This window comes from Mastigoproctus giganteus, chromosome 4 (genome assembly GCF_048544385.1).
Source record: "Mastigoproctus giganteus isolate SK-2022 chromosome 4, ASM4854438v1, whole genome shotgun sequence".
Lineage (NCBI taxonomy): Eukaryota > Metazoa > Arthropoda > Arachnida > Uropygi > Thelyphonidae > Mastigoproctus > Mastigoproctus giganteus.
Window position 1 is genome coordinate 65,490,088 of NC_143578.1, and position 22,773 is coordinate 65,512,860.

The 22,773-nt window shown below is 38.0% G+C and overlaps 1 protein-coding gene across 4 annotated transcripts in view; it reads right to left on the bottom strand.

Moving 5' to 3' along the window:
* The window catches only part of LOC150086802 (IQ motif and SEC7 domain-containing protein 1-like), an 829,530-nt gene that overhangs the window by 274,737 nt on the left and 532,020 nt on the right, over positions 1-22,773 (bottom strand). For 2 of the 4 annotated variants that reach the window (XM_090372760.1, XM_090372761.1), the window contains exon 1: positions 5,538-6,504. The exons of 1 other annotated variant lie outside the window; for it this stretch is intronic. In XM_090372760.1, the coding sequence (XP_090228886.1) occupies positions 5,538-6,319 (782 nt within the window). In that variant the 5' untranslated portion in view covers positions 6,320-6,504. Of the gene's footprint in view, positions 1-5,537; positions 6,505-22,773 lie in introns of those variants that run through there. One more of the 4 variants, XM_090372762.1, reaches the window with a different exon arrangement.

The window sequence follows — 22,773 nt, forward strand, 5'->3', positions numbered from 1 at the left end:
CATTCCTATTAACAAAATATAATCCTACATCTGCTATTTTACAAAATAGGATTATCCATAAACGCAGGGGTCTCTCAAGGCGATGATGTGACGATTGCTGTTTACTGCTATACTACTAGCATTCCACCATGGAAAGCCAAACTTCCTAAGCTAGGTCGATGATATCAAGCTATTGACAACCATTTACGCACAAGATGATCTCCAAACTAGAACCTATCTAATTAACCATTAGCACAGGCAGTTATCAGAATACATTGCCAGCACTGCAAAAGCTGAAATGGAAGGTAAAGCAAAACCTGATACCTGTGGATGCTCTTTGCATAACCAAGCATTACATTAACACCATCCATTCTCTTCCATTCTGTATGGGCGAAGTTGTGGAGATAAAGTTCTCCGCAACAGATAGTGGTTTCCCAACTTTTAACTCGTTTAGAGAGATGTGGGTTCGATTTCTGTCTATGACTGGAAGCATTTCTACAGGATTCTGCAATTAAAGCTGTTAACAGATCTCAAGTAGAGTGGCTAGGCTTTGTCCAATGTTTTTTTTTTTTTGGGGTGGGGGGGAGTTCAGTCCGAAAATTACAAATCGCCCTATGAACACATACTTAATATGTACAGACATAATATACAACAGCACAATATGAACTAAGTTTCTGCTGCGCCTAAAACCCTCATTACAACTGTGGGGATCTGGTTCCCGTCACTCTGGAGTACCAGATTGGTAAGGAATTCAGGCTGCTGGTACTCCAGAGTGACGGGAACCAGATCCCCACAGTTGTAATGAGGGTTTTAGGCGCAGCAGAAACTTAGTTCATATCAAGTATCGTGTTTAAGGCACTACTACTACTACCACTGATCTGGCAACCACAATAAAAATCCCTACACTTCCAACTAGAATAAGAGACAGCAGGGTAACGGCTGCTGTGAAACTTACTGCCTGGACTACTAATCTCCAGGATTGAAACCTCTGCAACTGGAGGATACCATTGCATAGCCTAAAAGCTACAGTCTCTATGATCTAACAAACACCAACTGCATCTCACAGACAAGTTCATCCCGACTCAGATGCTTCCTAGTCCACCAGCTGGATCTCGATCGCGTAAGATTTTCCAAAGAGCGGAATTATTGCAAAGGCATCATCGATCAAGTCAACCATGAACCCTTACCATTTTGCTATGGCGTAGCTACCATGATGCAAGAATTAGCAAAGCGTAAGGGTCCCTAAAGACGAAAGGGGGATGGTCCGTGGCTCTATCGCGATAAATTTTTTTATAAATATTATGGAAAGAAAACTGTATCATATAATAATAATACTGTTACAGAATAGTAGAAGAGCCACCATATTATTCCTAACGTTTCTGATAATGGTGGCCAGCGCTGAAAGGCCATTTAGAAAAATAAAAATAATAAAAGATTACACAGGAAATTCTGCAAGGCAAATCAGATTAAATGATCTCGTTATATATACTTGCTATTAAACACAAAAAAAAGTCATTTTGTGCCACTATGGACCTTAAAAAACTAATTAGCGATTTTACAAATATAATAGCAAAGCAGATGAATTGCTGAATAAGAACCAAATTTATAACGTTATAGATTATTAAATTGCTTATTTTGATGTACCAACTTTTTTTTTTGTAGTTTACCATTTTTTGAATATTACTTAAGATGTACATTATAAATAATATTTTTACGAGTAAGGCATTGACGTTTCATGTTCGTAAAAACAGAGGGGTGGGATCCTTCGTTGGTTTTGCATAGGGACTCAAAAATGTCGCCTACGCCACTGAATATCACACGTTGTTTTCATTATTAACAATTTGGCCTCCTTTAGATTAAATGTGTAAATATGTAATAAAATATATAAATACTTTGTTCTGTAAATAAGAATTCAATTAAGGTAATCATCGCTTCAAGTGGTTCATGAAGCCCTTTTATTTTAATTCTTTTAAATCTTAATAACCGTTGCTTTTCGCGCGCGTATCTGCGATCCTTTGACTTTTTATTTACATTAGCACAATACTATAAATTTAAACACTGTTCAATAGTCTCTACTAATTAATTCTTTGATAGGAATTATTGTTAAGAGAAAAAGATTTCAACGATGATTTCAGTATCGAGCATTGTGTGTTTCCAGTTTTAATCTCCAATAATGCATGAAACAGAGCAAACATGAGACCATCTACACACGAGATGAATACCAAATAGACAGGCACTTATTCATGCATCTGAATAACCATATAAACTGCACGGCTACTTCTGACAGTGCTGGATAACCAAACAGTTATTATAAACACTATAAATTTCGATCTATTTACATTTATATTACACATATAAGTCTGTTGAAAAATGAATCTTCTTTGTGTTCCACGTGCAATACAGTGATACAGAGCAGTGGAGAGCAAACATACAGACACCAAAATCTTTATACAAAATATGGCCACGCATTAGAGAAGCTTCTACCCGTACTGTTAATGTTGTTAATGTTGCTGTGGCGTCGAGACAGCATAAATTTGATTAAGGGAATGCTGGGAATGGTATATAGGAAAACTCAATAAACACATTTTGCAGCAGCTTGTGAAGAATGAGTGCACTTTTATTTTTTTGTGGCATGGTTAGTATCACTTTCCTGTTAGTTGGGATCTGGTCTAATCGAGGTCGCATGGCAGAACAAGTGGAGAAAATGCTATGCACAAAAAAAAAAAAAAAAGAAAAAGAAAAAAAAACGTATCGAACAAGACACAGAAAGGAGACAAGGAAAGTCGAGATTAACCATGTGATCATCTGTGGATACGGATAACGGATCTCACTGTAGCTCTGGTTCGATGTCATTATTATTCTTGTCAGTCATCCTCAACACCGTATACAGTGGCCCTGAGGGGTTGCTCTGAAGCCCAGAGTAAGTGTTCAACAGGTTCAGGTTTCTGCTAGTTGTGTAGCAGGTACGGACACTGGGTCGCGGTTCAAGGCAAACTGGCCGATTGGAGTCCAGTGAGTGTTGCATGCATTATGGACACTTTCCTTAAGGATCAGACTACAGCTACGAGCATCTTAGCTTTGTGTGCGTGTGTGCTAGAAGAAATCATTCTGAAATAAAATTTAAATTTAAAAATAAATTTTCTGTTCATGCTCCGGGACGACCAGTAGTAAACGCCAGTTATGCTAATCTAACTGTTTAGTTTATCCAATAATTAAAATAGACAGCACATTTCAAAGGCAGGCAGTTCCATGGACCAGCATTTTTTTTTTTAATTCCTTGTAAATATAATTTCAGAACTGCTATCTGCGAAGTCAAGCCATATTCAACCACGTCCGTCCAAAATGGATTTAATGAAGTCTGACCACCTCTGACTCCTCGCCAGGATGTTTTTAAAGAACTAATTGGAAAGCAAATTTTTCGAAAAATAATTTTAGAATTAATTATATTTATGTATAATTTATTTATTATTATTAGTTTTCAAACTGATATTTGTCTACACTAGGGGCCGGCAAACTTTTTACACCAATATTTCTACTTTAAAACAATAAACGAAGTCTCGAGATCGACGTACCACAATTTTTTTACAAGTGTATCAAATAAAATAACGTTAGTTGTAGAATTATTAGAATTTCGTTATTATAAAAAAAAACACATTAGGTAGTTACATAAAAAATGAAGCAAGCTTAAAAATGAAACAAGGCAATTAATTAATGAAATTTTTGGCACTCATGTTCTCTATAAAATTATATTTTTATTTCTGCGCAATACGATAGACCAAAACATGCTTTGCCATCGACCAATAGATCATAATCGACTATTTAATGGCCCCCCTGATCTACACGATAAAGTGACGCTGATCCAATTGACCGTAGCCGAGTGGTCCTGTTAAATTACAGCGGATTACGTGGATTCGAACCGCAGCCGGTTCTAATTCACGTAATACCTCAAAATATGATAATATTCCTGTATTTTTTATCTTGAATTTATTGAATTATATTTCATCTTTAAATAATAACATGAATTTGTTATTATTTAAAGTATGCATTTGTGATCAGTTAAAATTTTGCAAGTATTAAAGGAACAAATTTTTCTTCAGTGCGTATTTCGATCGTCTGATGTACGTAACTTACTCTGTTATGCAACATTTGGAAAATCTAATTTTTATAACTGTTTATTAAATATGCCAAGCACTCCAGGCATAACATGGAAGTAGGCTTCATTTAATGGTAATTCGATACATTTTTAAATAAATTTCGGTTAAGCCTTCTTCTGCATGAAAAAAAGGTCTTCGATACTTTGAAATTTTGAATATGACATCGATCGCTTGGTGTAAATTTAACTAGTGAGTTTTAATGTATCAATAACTCGTTACGCATTGCATCTTCTAAAGAGCAAAATGCTCAAAATTACAAAATTCGATAAACTAGCATTAAGTAAGATCAATGGTAGGTTGTCTGAACGCTGTCCATGTGGAATTCCGCCTTTGAGCCCACAGGAAGGTGCTCTACAGAGTGATAACATTAGGTGCAATTACAGGAAAAAATACCAAACAGATGGTGCGCAACACTCAACAAAAAAATATTCACCACACTGAATCTTTTCTGCATCGAAATCTCTCGCGATTTTAGAAGCCCTGATTAAAGCAAAAGACATTACACCTATCCAATAAAAGCATTTTTAAAGGGGTAACTTCTACAATAAAGACCTTGTCTATTTTTTAAAACTAACGTTTTTACTCAAATTAATGCAGATCTCTTGAAGATGATCTTTAATTGCTAATTACTAATCTGTTGTGAAATAAGTCGATGTTTAGAACTGCTGCATAATATGCATAATTTTCTCTGGCTGATTTAGATTAATGAAAAAAAAAAACTGAAGAAATTATGGTCGTAAATGAAACGTTACGATATCTTTTTACAGTAGTGGTGGACAAAAATTAATCCCGACTTCTATTTCCAGATCTCAGGTGACATCATTATATTTACAAAGATGTCAACCTTCACTCTAATTATAACACTGAACTGAGCAGCAGCTCCATGGCACACTCGATGTTTTAAATAAACAGAATTTTAATGACAACGTAAAGATAAAGAAGTGCGCAATTAAATGAATTCCAAAGAGAATGCACTTAAGCAACGGTTTCGCAGCTTTTATAGTCTCTAGCGAGAAACGGCCGAATGCGCGTTAAGCAAAGGAAAAAAGAAGGATGTACGTCGTCTTGGAAAGTCAAGGAGAACAAACACGAAGCAGGTCTCCAATTTAATTAATAACAATATGCAGAAAGATCAGAAAAATTATTTCACGACTCGATATTTTCTCCTTAATTTTCTTGGAAGTCAAAAAAGGAGACTCTCCATTCAAAAGTGATACTATTTCTTAATTAAGTCATCTGAAAGGACCAAGAACACAGCTAAGTTACAGTTCTCTCTCTCTCTCTCTCTCTCTCTCTCTCTCTCTCTCACACACACACACACACACACACACACACACACACACACACACACACACACACACACACACACACGTAGCTATTAGGACATGAAAGACGACATCCTACCTGTCTCGGCGACGTTTCCATAGGTTCAAATAGCAACGTGGGGGAGTGTAGTGGTTTTCTCGGCGACCTTCCTTTTTCTTTCTTAGAGTGTCCGTGGTGGCCCTTTCCAAAGAGATCGCACGTGGCTCGCGAGCATTTTTGCCCATATGATCGGCGTTGTCTGACGAAGGGGTGCATCGACCTCGGTACATTTGACGGGATGACCTTTCTGTAGACTTCTCGCAACAACTGTCTTCAGTGGTAAGGGACGAAGGCAGTGCTCCACACGGCCTGTAAAGGGGCCGAGCCCTGTGTGCCCACTGCTTCCTGTAGCATTGGTTAGGATTTCCATCCCCTATCACCAAGTCCCTCCACGTGGTCTGTCCCCGATGTTTATTCTGCGACCCTACTTTTGAGATCTTTCGCTGCTCGTCCGTATTCTGTCTGCACCCACATCTCCGGCAGTAGCTGGGGGATGGCGAAGAGGAACGCGCCAGACCTTCCTTGCGCTTTTCTTCCGCGTTGATGACGATAGGGAAGGAGTCTGCTTCACATACGTCCTTCCGTTTTGGAATGTAAAATATCCCACCGTTCGTGTCTGGGGTCACGGGGTCTGTTGTACAACGAACTATTCTTTCGTTGCTCTCTCCTGGTGAATTCTTTTGCGAACTGACTTTTGACTTGTGACACTGAACAAAGGAGGTGTGTTTGCAGGTGACGGTCATACGACTGTTCCCAGACCGACGGTAATCCTTGAGCCAGATAACGTCATAGGGGGATACATGAAGCCAGTCCGCTTCCATAGTGTGGCGGACGATGGGTTCGGACTTGAACGATCCCACGAACAGCTCACAAATCCATCACACCGCCTCGGCACGGTTTGTATAGGAAAACCGAGACGGAGGAGGAGGCTCGGATGGTAGTTCTACACCCCCGTTATGTACGGGAAAGAGATGTACCAAAGTATAAGGAACATCCGGACCGCTATCTTCGCGTGACGGTCGCAGCTTCGCTACAGGTGAAGTACTACGACTCCACTGATGGCCCAGATCTAATACTGCCGCTGACGGTCGGTCACGTGCGCACAAGCTAGCAAGGCTGCCGAGGAGTCCGCCAATCACGCACAGTTTTCCCTGTCAATAGGACACCAGTACCAACATGTGCCGCCGCTGCCGCACACTTGGTGCTTTCTTGAGTCAGAACGGCCCGTGCACTCAGAGCTGCGGGGTTTCTGACGGAAGTGCGACCATGCGCGAACCGCAAGTGGGGAAAGGCAGGGCTTGGTCTCTAGAGAGGAAAAAGATGAGATGGAGGGTTTACGCCGCTTCACACACCTGAGTCTTCGCACTTGATTACATCGCTGTCGAACAATGATTAAATCATATCACGCGCATAAACAAATTCCCTGATGGCAACGGAATATGTTGTCTATTTCACACACCTCCTTAGAGGAAACTCGGAGCAAAAGCTGCAACACAGTGTTTTCGTGTTGTCTGTTAACTCCCTCCTTAATATGTTTTCTTTTTTTGTATTGCAGCTCCGATTTTACTGTTACACGATTGCAACGGAATTTAATATAAAGGTATTTAATATAAATTACAGGTATTTAATATAAAGAATAGGTTTCTGATTCATTTCCACTTAGTAGTAACAGCTACGCTTGGAACAACTGTGCAAACAGGGTTGGGGGGGGGGGTTAGCCATGTGGTCAAGCCCGAGAGTGCAGAAGTACACGCGCTTGAATGACTGTAGTTCAAGCCCATGTGACCGTGACTACTAAATGCAGGATGTTATTGTATTCGCCCTATTTTGTGAACGCCTTTGACTTTATGTGGAGTGCAAACCGAAAATTTATATAGTTAATAGTGAGTAGGAATTGTATCAGCACAATTTTGACTGGTACAAACGTCTTCGTTCCTACTGATTTCTCACTTTTGTACGTAAAGAAGGATTTATATTAGAATGTGGTTAGTAAATCTATGTTTTTTTGGCGAATGGAAAGAAAGTTAATAAATTGTATCAAGCTGTAACTAATACTTATGGGCCAATGTAGTTGCTAGAGCAATTATGCATTACGACCATAATGTGTATAAAATATTTTGTATAATAATATAGGAGTTAATTCAAGCAGACAATACCAAGCTGGATTTAAAGAAACGCAAGGGATATAAATATATACACACATAAAACTTATCGTTGTCTACCCACAATCTAGACGACTTCAACTGGGGCCAACCACCCAGACTGAAAGCAAAAAATGACAAGGAGTTCTCTGTTTCTGTAATGATCAATATCTGCTAAGATATATAAAAAATCCGAGATTAAGTAAATTAAGTAATTTGAATCTAAACCAATTAAAGATAGTTAAATTTTTTTGAGAATCAGAAGAGAGATATTATAAATGTAAGCATATATTGATCATCATTGACCAGACAGAGAACGCAATTTAATAATTAAAATAAGAATAAATGCAAAGTATAAGGCATATCTACCGTATCCATGATATAATGTAACAACTAGTCGTTGTTGTTTTTCGGAGCATTAGCAACTAAGGCCATATTGCTCCGGGATATGCGGTGGTTATTCCGCATCCTCCGTATTTGGTGGTGACGGGCTCGAACTCCGGTCTAATCAAGAAGCATGTGCTACGCACTGCTGCTACTTCCCACCTGGCTATGGAGGCGCCACAACTAGTCGTTATGAAATAATAATCCCTCTAGTGAGTTAATATATATGTTGTGACCCCTATGTGATGGATATGGTAAAAATAAAAATAAATAATTAATCAATTAATTAAAGTTAACGCAAAGAGAAACATGCAGATAGTAAGAAGAATAAAAACTAATAGAGTAGGAATGATAGAACCTGAACTCCATAAAGACGAAAATATAGTAGTACAGATAAGAAATAGTTTCTCCCACATCCTCGGATTATCCTAATAATTTCGGAGAAATAAGAACAAAGATTGTAGGACAGCTTAAAGACAATACAAGAGTAAGTTGTAGCTCGGGCATGCCCGGGATCGCAAACCCATTAATACAGTAGGACCCTGAGCTGAATTTGCATGTCACCTTAGCGTGAACTTAAGTATATACAGTGTGATTATAAAATAACATAAGATAAAATAAAATAAAATGAATGATACACTATAATTTGCAGGCTGGTGGGTACAAGTTTTCTAAGCCGTAAGACACCAAGAAAGCAAAGCGTATCCTATGTACATAATATACATGGCTCTAAATCCGTAATTATGGTAATTATATTGAAGCAATGGGTTCAGAAAATAAATTTTTGAAATTAATTATATTTATCGCCTTCCTGAAGTGGTATTTCAGGTAAGCGATAGGGAAATTATTATTTATCAACTTATTGTACGATGCTATTATGTTTGCTGAACAGGTTGCGTTTTTATTGCAAATAGAAGCAATCCTCAGGCATTGGGATAAAATGATATTAGCATGCACTGATTTCGATATATTAGATCTCCAGTTTGTAAGGCCGACTACATTGAAATTAAATGCGTCTCTTTTATTATATACGTTTACATCTATATTATTATGGAATATTTCTATATGAAGATCCAGGTAATTTGTATAGTATCAGAACTGTTAGTTTTTTTCCAATACAAGTTCTTCTGGATATAATTTGCTGTAATCCTGAACGAAATGCGGACAGTTAAACACACATTAATCATCTACGTATCTGAACATAAGTAGGCTATCTCGGAATGTTCTTTCTGCAGAATATAGATAGAGATTTGCAATTATGAAGGATGCTGGACTTCACACAGGGGCGCCATTCACTTGTAAGTATAACGAAGTTCCGTCATATACGTAATTCTTAAAAATACAGATTTATTAGAGTATCCCAGTAGGTTAAATCAAACTTTATAGCATTTTTATATCTTTCTGCGGACAGTTAAACACACATTAATCATCTACGTATCTGAACATAAGTAGGCTATCTCGGAATGTTCTTTCTGCAGAATATAGATAGAGATTTGCAATTATGAAGGATGCTGGACTTCACACAGGGGCGCCATTCACTTGTAAGTATAACGAAGTTCCGTCATATACGTAATTCTTAAAAATACAGATTTATTAGAGTATCCCAGTAGGTTAAATCAAACTTTATAGCATTTTTATATCTTTCTTTTGATTCTAAAAAACAAAAACTATCTTTAATTGGTTTAGATTCAAATTACTTAATTTACTTAATCTCGGATTTTTTATATATCTTGGCAGATATTGATCATTACAGAAACAGAGAACTCCTTGTCATTTTTTGCTTTCAGTCTGGGTGGTTGGCCCCAGTTGAAGTCGTCTAGATTGTGGGCAGACAACGATAAGTTTTGTGTGTGTGTGTGCATATATATATATATATATATATATCTATTTTTTTTTAAATATATATTTATATCCCTTGCGTTTCTTTAAATCCAGCTTGGTATTGTCTGCTTGAATTAACTTCTATATTATTATATAAAATATAATATATATATATACACAGCAAAGAGACAAATTGATCATATGACATGGTTCAAAGGCAAAAATAGATTTTGCTATAGAATTCATTCCCGGAAATGCAAATGCACAATCGACCCAAAGTCAATGACTGTGTGTCCTTTAGCACCACACGAATCAACCATAAAACTTCAACAGTAAAACATAAGATTCGTTAGCAAATAAATCTATAACTTTATACGGCAAACAATTCTTGAGAAATGTTATGTCAATAAGACTTCTCAAATTAACGTTAACACCAAACTGGTGAGTCTGCAGATAATTTGATGCGGCTTTTTACTTAAAAAGATCAATTTTTATACCAGTCCCAAAGCCTAACTAAGGTTTATGTATAGTCGAACGACAAACGCAGTGACTGAAATGTGAAATCCCCCCTTCGACATTAATTTGGTAATGTCAGGGGTTGACATGTTGAAAAACTAACTTAGCAAGCTTAAAGTTTATTTATTAGCTAAGCACATTTAAATTTAAAAACTCTTTAATTGTTAAGCTATACCTGCGCCTCATGGCCTAAGCGAAAAGCCAATAAGGTCACGAGGAGTCTGTATATCCTGTCTGCGGTTGCATGCATTCTTTGGTCGGTTTGCTATTTGGTGGACGAAAAAACCCGAGTTTCCCGGAGGATAAAAATCATGCCACTCTCGCCAGAGACTAACTAACCCAGCTACATTTGTAATAAAAGCCCATAAAAATTACTCGCGCCATTGAAGGGATTCAAGCCTGTTCCACCCGGTGTCGGAGACTGATCATAACACTGCAGTAGCGAAAGTCATATTGTATTGCATAAATTGTATTGCAGTAGCGAAAGTCATATTGCATAAGACAATACCGCACAACATACCGGGCATAACCTTTGTGGACAAGAAGGAAAAGGCTATCTATCTTATTAACATAGCGGTATTCAACACTGGCAACCTGCAGAAAAAATCAGGAAGTACACGAACCTAAGACAGGAGATCAAAGAGATGTGGCATATGCAACAAGTTACGGCCATCCCGATCATCATGTCAACCACAGGTATGGTGCCAAAGACCCTACATAACGGCCTAGCAGCAATAGGTCTACCACCGAACACCTGTAGTATAGCCGGAGAATTCCTCGACCAACAGTAACACCAGACATAACAACAACCATTCTGTGTACTTGGTAGCAATATCTGCCACGAGGTTAACTCTCAATCAGGGAGAAATAATATAAGAGCAATAATAATAATAATAATAATAATTATACCACTCAACCTAAAGCGAGGAGTCCCCTCCCATCCAGACGGTACAAACGAAGCTAGAAAGGTGGGTAAAGAAGACACTCCACGGCAGACACTACAATGACCTCCATCAAGATTACATAGATAAAATGGCTTCCAATGCCATCTTGGGGAGAACGTCTCGCTCGTGAGCGGGACGCTCTTCTCCAAGACTGACGGAGTCATGTTCGCCATTCTATACCAGGTAACCAACACCAGAAACTATATAAAATACAACGCCAAGGAGCCCGCAGTGTCAGATGACACATGTCGACGATGCCACCTGGCCTCAGAAACGATCCAACACATTACCGGGGGATGCAACGTGATTACCCAGACTGAGTATACTCGTAGACACGACCAGGTAGCCAGTATAACACATCAGAAGCTAGCAAGGAAATGCCAGTTGATCAAAGAAAGTGTACCATATTACAAGTACGAACGCCAGGCAGTACTGGAAACTTGTACTGGGACCGGACAAGACAATTCTGCACAAGAGACCGGACATAACCCTTGTCGACAAGAAGGAAAAGGCTACCTATCTGATTGACATACCCAACACTGGAAACCTCCAGAAAACCCATGAGGAAAAAATCAGGAAGTGCACGAACATAAGACAGGAAATGAAAGAGATGTGGCATATGCAACAAGTAACGACCATCCCGATCATCGTGTCAATCACCGGTATAGTGCCAAAGTCCCTACATAACAGCCTAGCCGCAATAGGTCTCCCAGAGAACACCTACAAGGAACTCCAGACAGTCGCAATCCTGAACACCTGCAGGATGGTCAGAGAGTTCCTCGACTAACAGTAACACCACCCATAACAACCACCCTGTGTATTTGGTAGCAATAACCTTCACGGTAGAATCCCCAAATCAGGGAGAAATAATAATAATAATACATAAGCATCATACGTTGCATACTAATTGTAATCTGTACTAAATATATATGGCACCTCCGTAGCCAGGTGGGCAGGAGCAGCAGTGCGTAGCACACGCTTCTTGATTAGACCGGGGTTCGAGCCCGTCACCACCAAATACGGAGGATGCGGAAAGGTCAGGGAATGACCACCGCATATCCCCGGAACAATATGATCTTAGTTGCTAATGCTCCTAAAAACCAAATAATAATAACACAACAACTGAATACTTGAGAATAACGTCAACAGAACTCTTCTTCCTTCTTCATTAGTCTGATAATAAGTCTCCTTCAAACAGCGATAATATGTGATTGGTTAAGTCAGCCAATTTCCAGTATAAATTATTCACTTCCAGTAGTATAAGCAACGCACATCTCGAAACTCATTCACCTTATTTTGTATTAGTATTTCTCGCCTGTGGAGTCTGGGAATCACCTGAAAACGTAAGCATGATTTTATACGTCATTCCAACACGGTAGAAAAATGATTCACAGTTATTAGAAGAGCTAACTTTGGCCTTGTTTGTTGATTATCTGATTTTGAACTATTCAGTATAAACTGCATGTATTCTAGTCAGTTTTCCTGTTTTGTGGGATGAAAAATTAATTCCCAGTTTATAGAAGAAAATGGCATTTTCACCCATAAACAAAAAAAAAAAAAAAAAAAAAAAAAAAAAATGGCATCATGGCATTTTCGCCCAGACAACTATCTAACCCAAGATGGAGGGGTACCTTTGACGGTAAAAAAAGAAATCTATAAAAGTTCTTTCTCTTCTAAACGACGCTTAAACCGAAACTTTTCCTCATGGTACAGAACTGCGATCATGAACACTGTGCTGGCTGTGGGGCCCTCAGTCTTAGAGCAGGGTTTGATTCTACAATAAACCACAATAATGACTAGTATGGCTTCAGTTGGTGGGTGGTCATTATAAGAGTGACTGTGCATTTCCACTATTCGGCCTACATAGAATAGCCTAATTGTATCTGTAGCACGAGTGCCACTGAATGGCGAAACCTGAAGCTTCCTGGTGTATAACGTGGCCGTTTATTTTTTCTGGATATCATTAAAGAGATGGATAACACCACCATCGCTTAAAAATCTTTTAAACTATGCAATCGACTCACTTTTCGGAAATCATAAAATAATCTTCTAATTCACTTCACCTTCCCACTGCCCATTGTTTAAATGCCGCCCTCTCTTAAGAGGTACAAAAACAGGAAGGCCCTCGTGGGTAGCACGGTTTGTAGGATCGCCATCCTCCCCCACACCGGATGGAAAAGACCTGAGTTCGAATCCCATCGATGACGAGAGGAATTTTTATGGGTCTTCCTCACAAGGTGGCTAAATTAGTCGCTCTCAGGCGAGGGTAGCATGGTTTTTTCTCGCGTTTTTCGTCAAGCAAACAGAAAATTGACCTCAGAACACACGCAGTTTTTACAGACAATATACACGGAGCAAGATGACCTTAGTCGCCGATGCTCCTAAAACCCAATAACAACACCACCTCTTAAGTATGTACAGCGACATTATGTTGATGTGGAGGGGATAAGGTTACTCCAAAAAATAAGTACACTGCGTTGTAGGTATGCGTGTTGGTCAAACATAAGAAACCTCTGTCTTAGTTTCTAATTAACCCTTGAAGGTTGACCTCACATAGTCAAATTAAATTCACCATATTGTGAAAATAGGTTTATTCTAACGCTGGGCACAGGAGAAACAACTTGTTTATTTTGTATCCAGTTTTAGAATAAACCTAAAATAAATTACACCGCGCTCTGGGTGCAGTATATCATACACACACAAGTGCTGTAGAACAGTCAGAAATGCCTATTATTGAAATACTTTATGCGTATTTTTGTGTATTTTAAGTATAGAAGAAATATGATGAAAGTTGAATACCGCAAAATATGAGATTTTTTACCATTTTCTAAAGAGATTCTAAGATTACCAACCTAACGTTTTAGCTCGGATTGTAACTAAATTTGATATTGAAACTCTTGTAAGGATTCTTTTCAGAATGAAAGAATGCTCGTGAAGAAGGCATTCATTCATTTTTTAACGATGCTATATGTCATTAAGACGTTAGCTTTACTACATTTTTAATTATACCTTCCGTTTTAGAAGAAATTCGTATTATAATGCTAATCATTTTACCTTATGTTAAAAAATTTAACTACAAATATGTATGAGTAGGTTACATCAGTGAATCGCATATACTGCCATTATGATTTGTTATTTCCTCCCAAATTAATACAAGGTTTAATTAACGTCCATTACTTATTAAAAGATGAAATATGTATTTCTCTGCCGTCCCTTGATATATGGTAAATGATAATTACCCAAACTTACATTTCCAGATAGGACTGGATGATTTAATTGCTACGTCGCTCTTACAAGTCATGAATCATCGACGCGGGCAACATTTTGTTTTATTTTTATAATTACATTTTATTTATTATAATTTTATATTTAAAATAAAAAAAATATTTTTGCAGAACAGCGAAATTTACCTTAATTTTTAAAAATCATTATGTCAAATTGTTCATTGAATTTTATCAGCTATGGTACCTTACGCGTAACCTTAGACTTTTCAGGAAGAGAATCGGAACTTGATGGCGCAAAATATATTCCTTTCCTCAATATCTGTTATCCTCAAGTGATGTTTAATGCTATCGTACATTTACGCTTCGGCTATTCATTAAAAAAAAAAACCTGTTTACTGATGGATTTGTATGGAAGAACGCCAGAATGTCACAATAAACGATGGTTCAAATACAAATGAGGATGTTTTTTATTTCTAGAAACAGTAGGAAACATTCAAAGCAGCAATGGTAACAACACTGGTAGTCAGCCATATGTCTGAAAGTGCTTATTCAGCTAAACTGAACTTTGAACAGATCTTATAGTTAAGTTATGACATTAAAGTAAAACGACTAAAAGAAGAACATATGTTAGTAATAAATGTAATAATATCGGGATGAACGGAATCAAATGTGTGACATATATCTGCAAATCTATTCATTTTTATCGACTTACACGTATAGAGTGAATAAATATAGTGAGAATGAAGACTGGACTTTTAGAAAAAACCACATTGGCCAGTGCCGATAAGAGAAGGATAGAAAATAGATACTGAGATACTTGAATACTAAAGTTGCAAATATTTCAAAGACAGCGTTCGATATGGCGATGGGGCGGTAATTAATGCGATCAGCTCTGTCCTCCCTCTTTTTGTAAACTGGAATTACATTCACCAGCTAAAAAATTAGAAATCTTTTAGAATTGGCGTCTACAGATATTTAAATATACGGTATCCAAATATAATTAATTAATCTTTATTGTAGGTAAACATATGATGCATCGTACCCATCACGGCATGCTGCCAGGGGTTTCACATATATAGGTAAGTTGTCCAACATTATTATCACAAGTTCCTTGGTATCAGATAAATACTCTACGCTTTCCTCAGGCTTCTTAGTCGATCCGGTCATGGGGAAGACAACTGATCTTTCCGATTTTCAGAAAGGTGTTATTGTTGAAGCACGTTTAGCAGGATCACTGGTGTGTTGAAAGCAATCTCAAAAACATACGAGTGTAAGACAAAAGGAGAATCCAGTTATAAAATGAAGAAATGTTGCAGAAAGTTGGGAACGAGACCGCAGGAAAGAAGCTACTTCTCTCTGTAAAAAAATCTAAAGATTCAATTAAAATGGTGCCGCCAACACCAAGACTGGAATGTGGAACAGTTTAAAAAGACCACATGGTCAAACGAGTATTGATTTACACTTTTCTGCAGCAATGGTACAGTGAGTTCACGAACCTCGTGAAGCTATCCATCCAGACTGTCTCGTGACTGCCACTCAAGCGGTTGGAGGTGATATCATGGTATGCAGTATGTTCTGTTGGTAAGGATTGGGTGTGCTCATGGTTATAAGCTCGTTTTACCTCCAATGAATATCTTTCTATTGTGTCAGGCCAACTTTACCTTGCAATACTTCATTTTCACCCCGATTGCAAAGTATTCTTTCAAGACGACAACGCAACTATCTACCGTGCAAATATACTATTTGAATGGTTCGAGGAATATTCCCAAGATTTCAAACATCTATCTGAGCCGTATAATTCCGCAGATCTGAATCCAAATGTCTGGGTTATGTTGGAAAGTTCAGTATCCAGCACAATACAGCAGCTGACAAATATCCTGATGGAAGAATGCCCAAATCTGGAGAGGCGACCAGTATTATCATGTAAAATTAAATGTACAGGACCTTCTACAGAAATATGCGTTCAAACTTGGTTAAATAAATGAACAAATAAGGAGAAACATTATAGTTCTTTTAGAGATATATAGGATCATAAAATAGCATTCCTTGTACGTAGATGTCATAATTTCATTATTAAAGATCTTCATTATAGAAGTAAATGCAAAAAAAAAAAAAAAAAAAAAAAAAAAGAAAAAAGAAGTTACAATTGATCTCGAGCTCTTACACTCTCCATTGAGTCCACAATTAATTATCAGAGTCAAGCGTATTTAGTGATGATTTTTTAAGTGAGACTTGCGATCAAATATTCACAAGTCAAAAGGATGGCGTACTGTGCTCTGCCATTACAATCCGTTTCATTTGTTGTCGTTGTAATGTTTCAGAAGGGAACAATATTTTAAAACTACAATGCAATTGAGCTTCTGTGGAAAAGAAATAAGAGTAAATGAAACTCGAAAGATTAAATGACGTCGAAGTGTCATTAATCTGCTGGTTTATTCCTTTCATCACGTTTATTTTCTTCAGAAAAGGAAAAATAATACCGTTTTTCTCCGGGGAAACTGAACTTCTATTCTTTTAAACTGTCTTCAGGGAAGTGCTCGACTGTCAACTTTCAGAGGCCATTGTTAACCTACCCACCCCTCCCCTAAGACGAAAGACAATCTAATTTCTCTTTATTTAACGCACTTTTCCACCTTCCCAAACTCACATCAAGACAGACATTAGTGTGCGAGTCACGCGTTAAACTTCGCTTCCTCTTTGCACATTCAAGTCAGAAACGCTTCTGATTTTCATGCATTACTACGAACGCTGGACAGAGGTCTGGACAGTGTGCATGAGCGATAAATGACTTCTGTTCTACCAGACATATGGAAAGTGTCGGGATGTCAGTTTTCTGGAAATTATCCATATCCCCTGGGACAGAGATAAAACTAAATTATGAATACTTCTACGACTCGCGGACAGAGAGCGCTGTATTTCATTCCAGAAGACTCTTGACATGAAAATGTAATTTGCCATTTGAAAATTAGCATCAAGAGATTACCAACATTAATAAAGTCAAAATATGAATTGAGAAATATTTAGAGAGAGAGAGATAGAGAATCTATATTCGTTGTGTTGTAGTCGTTTCATGCAGTCATGTTTCTATTTTAATTTTTGTGTATTTTCTGAACTTTAGTAACAAGATACCCACTGCGTCATCTCTTGTGAATTTTATGTTGTCCGACAATATACTCAAGTTTACACATGTGCATACACACATCGTTTTGATACGCAAATATGGTAGTTTTTTAAAAAGAGATCCGACTGTGCGTAACTCATTTCGATCGTGTAAGGACACCAAACATGCGTGAGTAATGTTTCATGGTCCAATAAGAAACACCTATCAGTGATTCATTGTGATGGAGAGCAGCTGGCAGATGGAAATGGGGCAATGTCCAGGCGGAGATAGTAAGAATCATGAATATCCAAACAAATGTATTCCGATTGCGAACCCAATTAAGAGAAAGAGAGCCCAAAGAGCTACTAGGTCAAAAACGTTCATACCATCAGCAAGTGACCGTTACTTCGTTCTAATTCCAAGCGGTAGAGGAACAAAAAGCAACTCTCTTCCGAGTTTGCAGTAACCTAGAGATTAAATATCTCCCGCCAAACTGTATCCCGTATACAGAAAGAGGGAAGTTTGTTTGCATTAAGACTCAAACTCATAATGTGGATTCCTATTTCTTCATCGCTGTTGGTGCTGTGACCCTCAGATGGACTCAGGAGCAATGGTGCTGATATTTGCAAATAAGCCCAGTATCAGTCTAAATTTGATTCTCAATATCATAATCTGGCGAAAGAGGGAGCAACTAATAGCAACGACGACGAAGGAGATGGGCTGATAATGTGAAAGCATAATGTTAAAATGCATATGACGGGCGGAGATAGTAAGAATCTAATCGCTGTGAGGCAAAAGAACGAAATTCTCGAACTTTACATCATATTTATCATATTTTATGGAGCAGTAGTAAATCACTAATTCCTTCTAATGGTTGGAATGCTCTCCTCATAGAAGGTAATTGGAAGACTTTCTTCAGAGTTTGTGCGTGTGCAGCCTTAGTCGCCAAAGTAACTAAAGCTACGAACGACAATATTTTGTGTTGTATATTGCATGTATTCTGTAGTCGATTTACCTGTATGCTGAGGGAAAACCCCGAATTATTTAAGGTTTTCTCTAGAATTTAAGGGAGAAGAATTTTATGTACAAGAACAACCCTCGCTTGAAAGAGATTGACTAACTCAGCCACGTTGCGAAAAAAGTCCGCTGACTACGGGATTTGAACTTTGTCATTGTCCACCCAGTGTGGTGGGGAGGACGGCGATTATATCCACTGGGCTCTTCAGAGAGAGAAGAATTCTAAAATAGAGTGACTTACTAAGGGCTTTAGACCTGAATCCATTGAGTATGCATAGGATGCTCGGGGAACACAAATTTCGAGACGCAACCATCTCTTCCAGAGCTCCACATGAGTTAGGAACAGCAAGCTTAGACGAGCACGATTCAATACTACCATGATTGTTGAACGTTCTGATTAGTGGCACGAGTCTCATGTGAATGTTGAATGTTACCCTGTCACATACCCTTTATTAAGGCCTACAACCTTCTTTGCTTTACACTTTTCAAATATGCATAAGCTAATTTGCATAATAGAGAATGACATGCTTTGCTCATGTAATATATGTAATATTTCATATATTTCTTATATACAGGGTTGTTAAAATTAAAGTATCCCTAAATAGAGGGCTCTGGAGCGAGCTCTAAGGCTCGTACTGAAGAGAAATTTGGACAAAAGGTACAATAAAGAATGCGCTCGCCATTTATTGGAAAAAAAAAAAATTAATTACAAAATTTGTCACTGTATGGCGCTGTGGCAATACAAATTACTTGAATAGTGTTACAATTGTTCAATGTGTCCTCCATTTTGGCCAACAACAGTTTCCATTCGAAGTACAGCATTTTCTACAGCAGAACGTAACATGTAAACTGGAATAGCCAGCCTAATTCCTCAAAAACCCCCACAACCAGAAGTCGCATGGGGTGAGGTCCGGTGATCGGAGTGGCCAAGATGTCTGGAAACAACGGCTGATGACCCGTTCATCTGTAAAGTGTTGCCTTAGCAATCTTTGAACACAACAGTGGATGTGGGGTTGTGCACCATCTTGCATGAATATGGTATCCTGAGGGCACCCACGTTGCTGCAGGCTCTGGTATTGCGAAATTTGCCAACATTTCATAATATCGCTGTCCACTGACGGAACAGGTGCTGGGTCCAGTCGGTGTTACCTGTTCAAAAAAATATGGTCCAATCATGAATGTGGCCGTAAATCCACACCACACTGTCACTTTTGGAGAATGCAACGGGACCTCTTGGATAACTCGAGGGTTTTCTGTTGCCCAAATGCGACAGTTGTGCGTATTCACTTGTCCATTTAAGCAGAAGTGGGCTTCGTCACTCCAAAGGATGTTCCATGGCCAAGTGATATCCACTGTCATTCGCGCCAGAAACTGAAGTGCGTATGCTTGTAAGGAGAGTACCGCAACACCTGACGCATTACTAGCTTTACAGTGGAGTATGGCATGTCCACTTCACGAGAAACAACTGGCACACTTGCGCTACCACATGGAGATTGACTCGTTAAATCCACGACAGCCATAGCTACATCTTCAATATGAGAGGAGTCCACTCGTTTTCGACCTCTACCTGGTTGGACACCAAGATGTCCTGTCGCTTAAAATTTCGCAATCATTTTGCGGACAGCACAAACAGTCATTGGCATTGCTGCTGTAGTGCAGGCAAACAGCTACTGTATAATTTTGAAGAGACTGCTTTGCTTTTATACAGTACAGTAGAGCTGAGTAGTGGTGCTGTGGAAATAACTTACGATTATGAAAATAACGTAAGTTATTTGCATAATCGTAACTAAGATAGCTACGCGCCATACAGTGACACATTTTGTAACTAATTTTTTTTCCAATAAATGGCGAGCGCATTCTTTATTATACCTGTTGTCCAAAGTTCTCTCCAGAGCCCTCTACATAGGGATACTTTAATTTTAACAACCCTGTATATGGTGGTCTTAAAATTAAAATGATAGAAAACGCAATGAAGCAAAGCTCATTGCGTCTACCTTTAAAAAACAGTCTTTATAGTTTATATTTTATCTACTTCCAAATATATAATCTCTATTTAAATCTAATCGCCTCCACAAGTATAGGTGTTAACTTGTTCCTATAGTCCATTACTCTTTAACTAAAAGATAATTATTTTTATTTATTTACTTATTTTTCCTGAAATTTGAATCTGTATCCTCTTGTTTACATCATTCGAAGAAAATAAAATATCCATCATCTCTTTCATTGCCTTAAATACCTCAGTATGCCTAGTTAAAAATTACAAGTTCCCCACGCAGTTTCCACACTTTGCACCTTATTGAATTGTACACAACTACAGTAAGGAGAAAAAACAACAGGTGGCTGAAGTCACTAGGCCAACCACTTCATACGCTATGCAGTGGCAAAATTTCTGTATATTATTGACCACATGCGCGCTCCCAGCAGCCTTATTAAATACACTTAGATTTTATACTAAATAGTAAATATGAAGGTACGCATGTACATATGCATATCATACATACTATATAGTAAGTATTTCTAAAACGTACGAAGAGGCGATTTACATGGAGATAAACTTTTCTGAAATTCAAAATTGATTGCAGTTCCATATATTTGCTCAAGACGCAAAAGCTGCGAATAGGTCAGACAGGGAACAGAATTCGCAGACACAGGATTTATTAAGTAGCAAACAATTTCTTAACAAGTTTGAAGCAAGTAAAATTTGTTTTCTTACAAGGTAGAAATTATTTTACTTACTGAAAAGCACTTGTATTAAAGTTAATTTTTTTTTTTTTCATATAGAAAAATTATATTGCCCGATGAAGGTTATAAAGTAAATCGAAACAGCCGCACTAATCACCAATATCCTTGCACTCTTATTGGTTCAAAAAAAGGAAGGAATTAGCCGTTAAGTTCCTTTGCTGTTCAATTAAACGTGTATTTCGCCTTATCCCCCCCCCCACCCACCAAGCACAACGAAAGAAAGTGTAGCGAGAGTTCGAAACTCTAGAAAAGGAGGAAGTACACTTCTGTCGGGTGACATTTCTTTCACGTTAATAGTTCACAGAGATATTTCCGTGCATTTCAATGACACGTGACCTGCACGGGCTAATTACGACAATGATTTAATTAGCCATCTGACTTTCCTCAGTCAACAGGGTTAGTTAAAAGGGTGTCTTTTTCGGTTCCACATCGCCAAACCTCTGGGGACAAGACGGATCTATATTTCCGCGTGCGTTGAAGGTGTGAGTAAGCAAAGCGAAACTTCTGGAGTTTTCCGCCTTTTTCTTTCCTCCTTACCTCTCTAAGAGGTAAGAGCAAAGTATACGGAAGTGAAAATAATGAAGTCTTGCATCTTAATTTCTCCTATAGCAACGACGATTTCGCAGCTGCACTGCAAGAGGCCATGTTCCTTCAGAAGCCCACTGTTTTTATGTCATTTCTAGTCGCATAACCCTTAGAATTCATGATCTTCTTAACTACCGTGACCTTTTCAATACTGGAAACACGGCGATTTATGGCCAGGAAGGATTAGCGTATTGAAACAAAATGCTGAAAATTAACACAGAAGTTCATTGTAGGACTAAGCAACTCTCGTATTTAAATAAAGAAATAAATATTTATTGTGATACTATGTCAAGGCACATAAGAACATAAAATACTAAACATAATAGTAAATAGGGAGGAGTTATTCAATCTTACAGGAGTGCCCACTACTGATCACTATTTAAGGCAGATGAAGAGGCAGCATCCAAGTTACTCCGCATTCACGTTACACCTCCTTAGATGTATACATCTTTATGGTGCTCTCACATCTAATTTACAACCTTCAATGTTTGCAACTTCTATACCCACAGTGTTCCTTTACCACATCTTCATCTTCTGATTCTGTTACTCTCCTCTTGTTTTGGCCACTTTTTCTAGGAGTACCTGACGTCAATTGCAACGTATAGTATGCTGAACAGTGCCGTCCTGGCATTGCGCGGGATATTTAAAATTTTTTTTAAAATTTAGTGTTTAATTTTATTTGTTTTTATTTAGATATATACTGTGTGTAACTTTTTATAACTTAATATAACTTTTTTTTAGTGCTGGTGCCATTGGTTGGGCTTAAACGTTACTGGATTGCTGGCACCTATACTTTACACT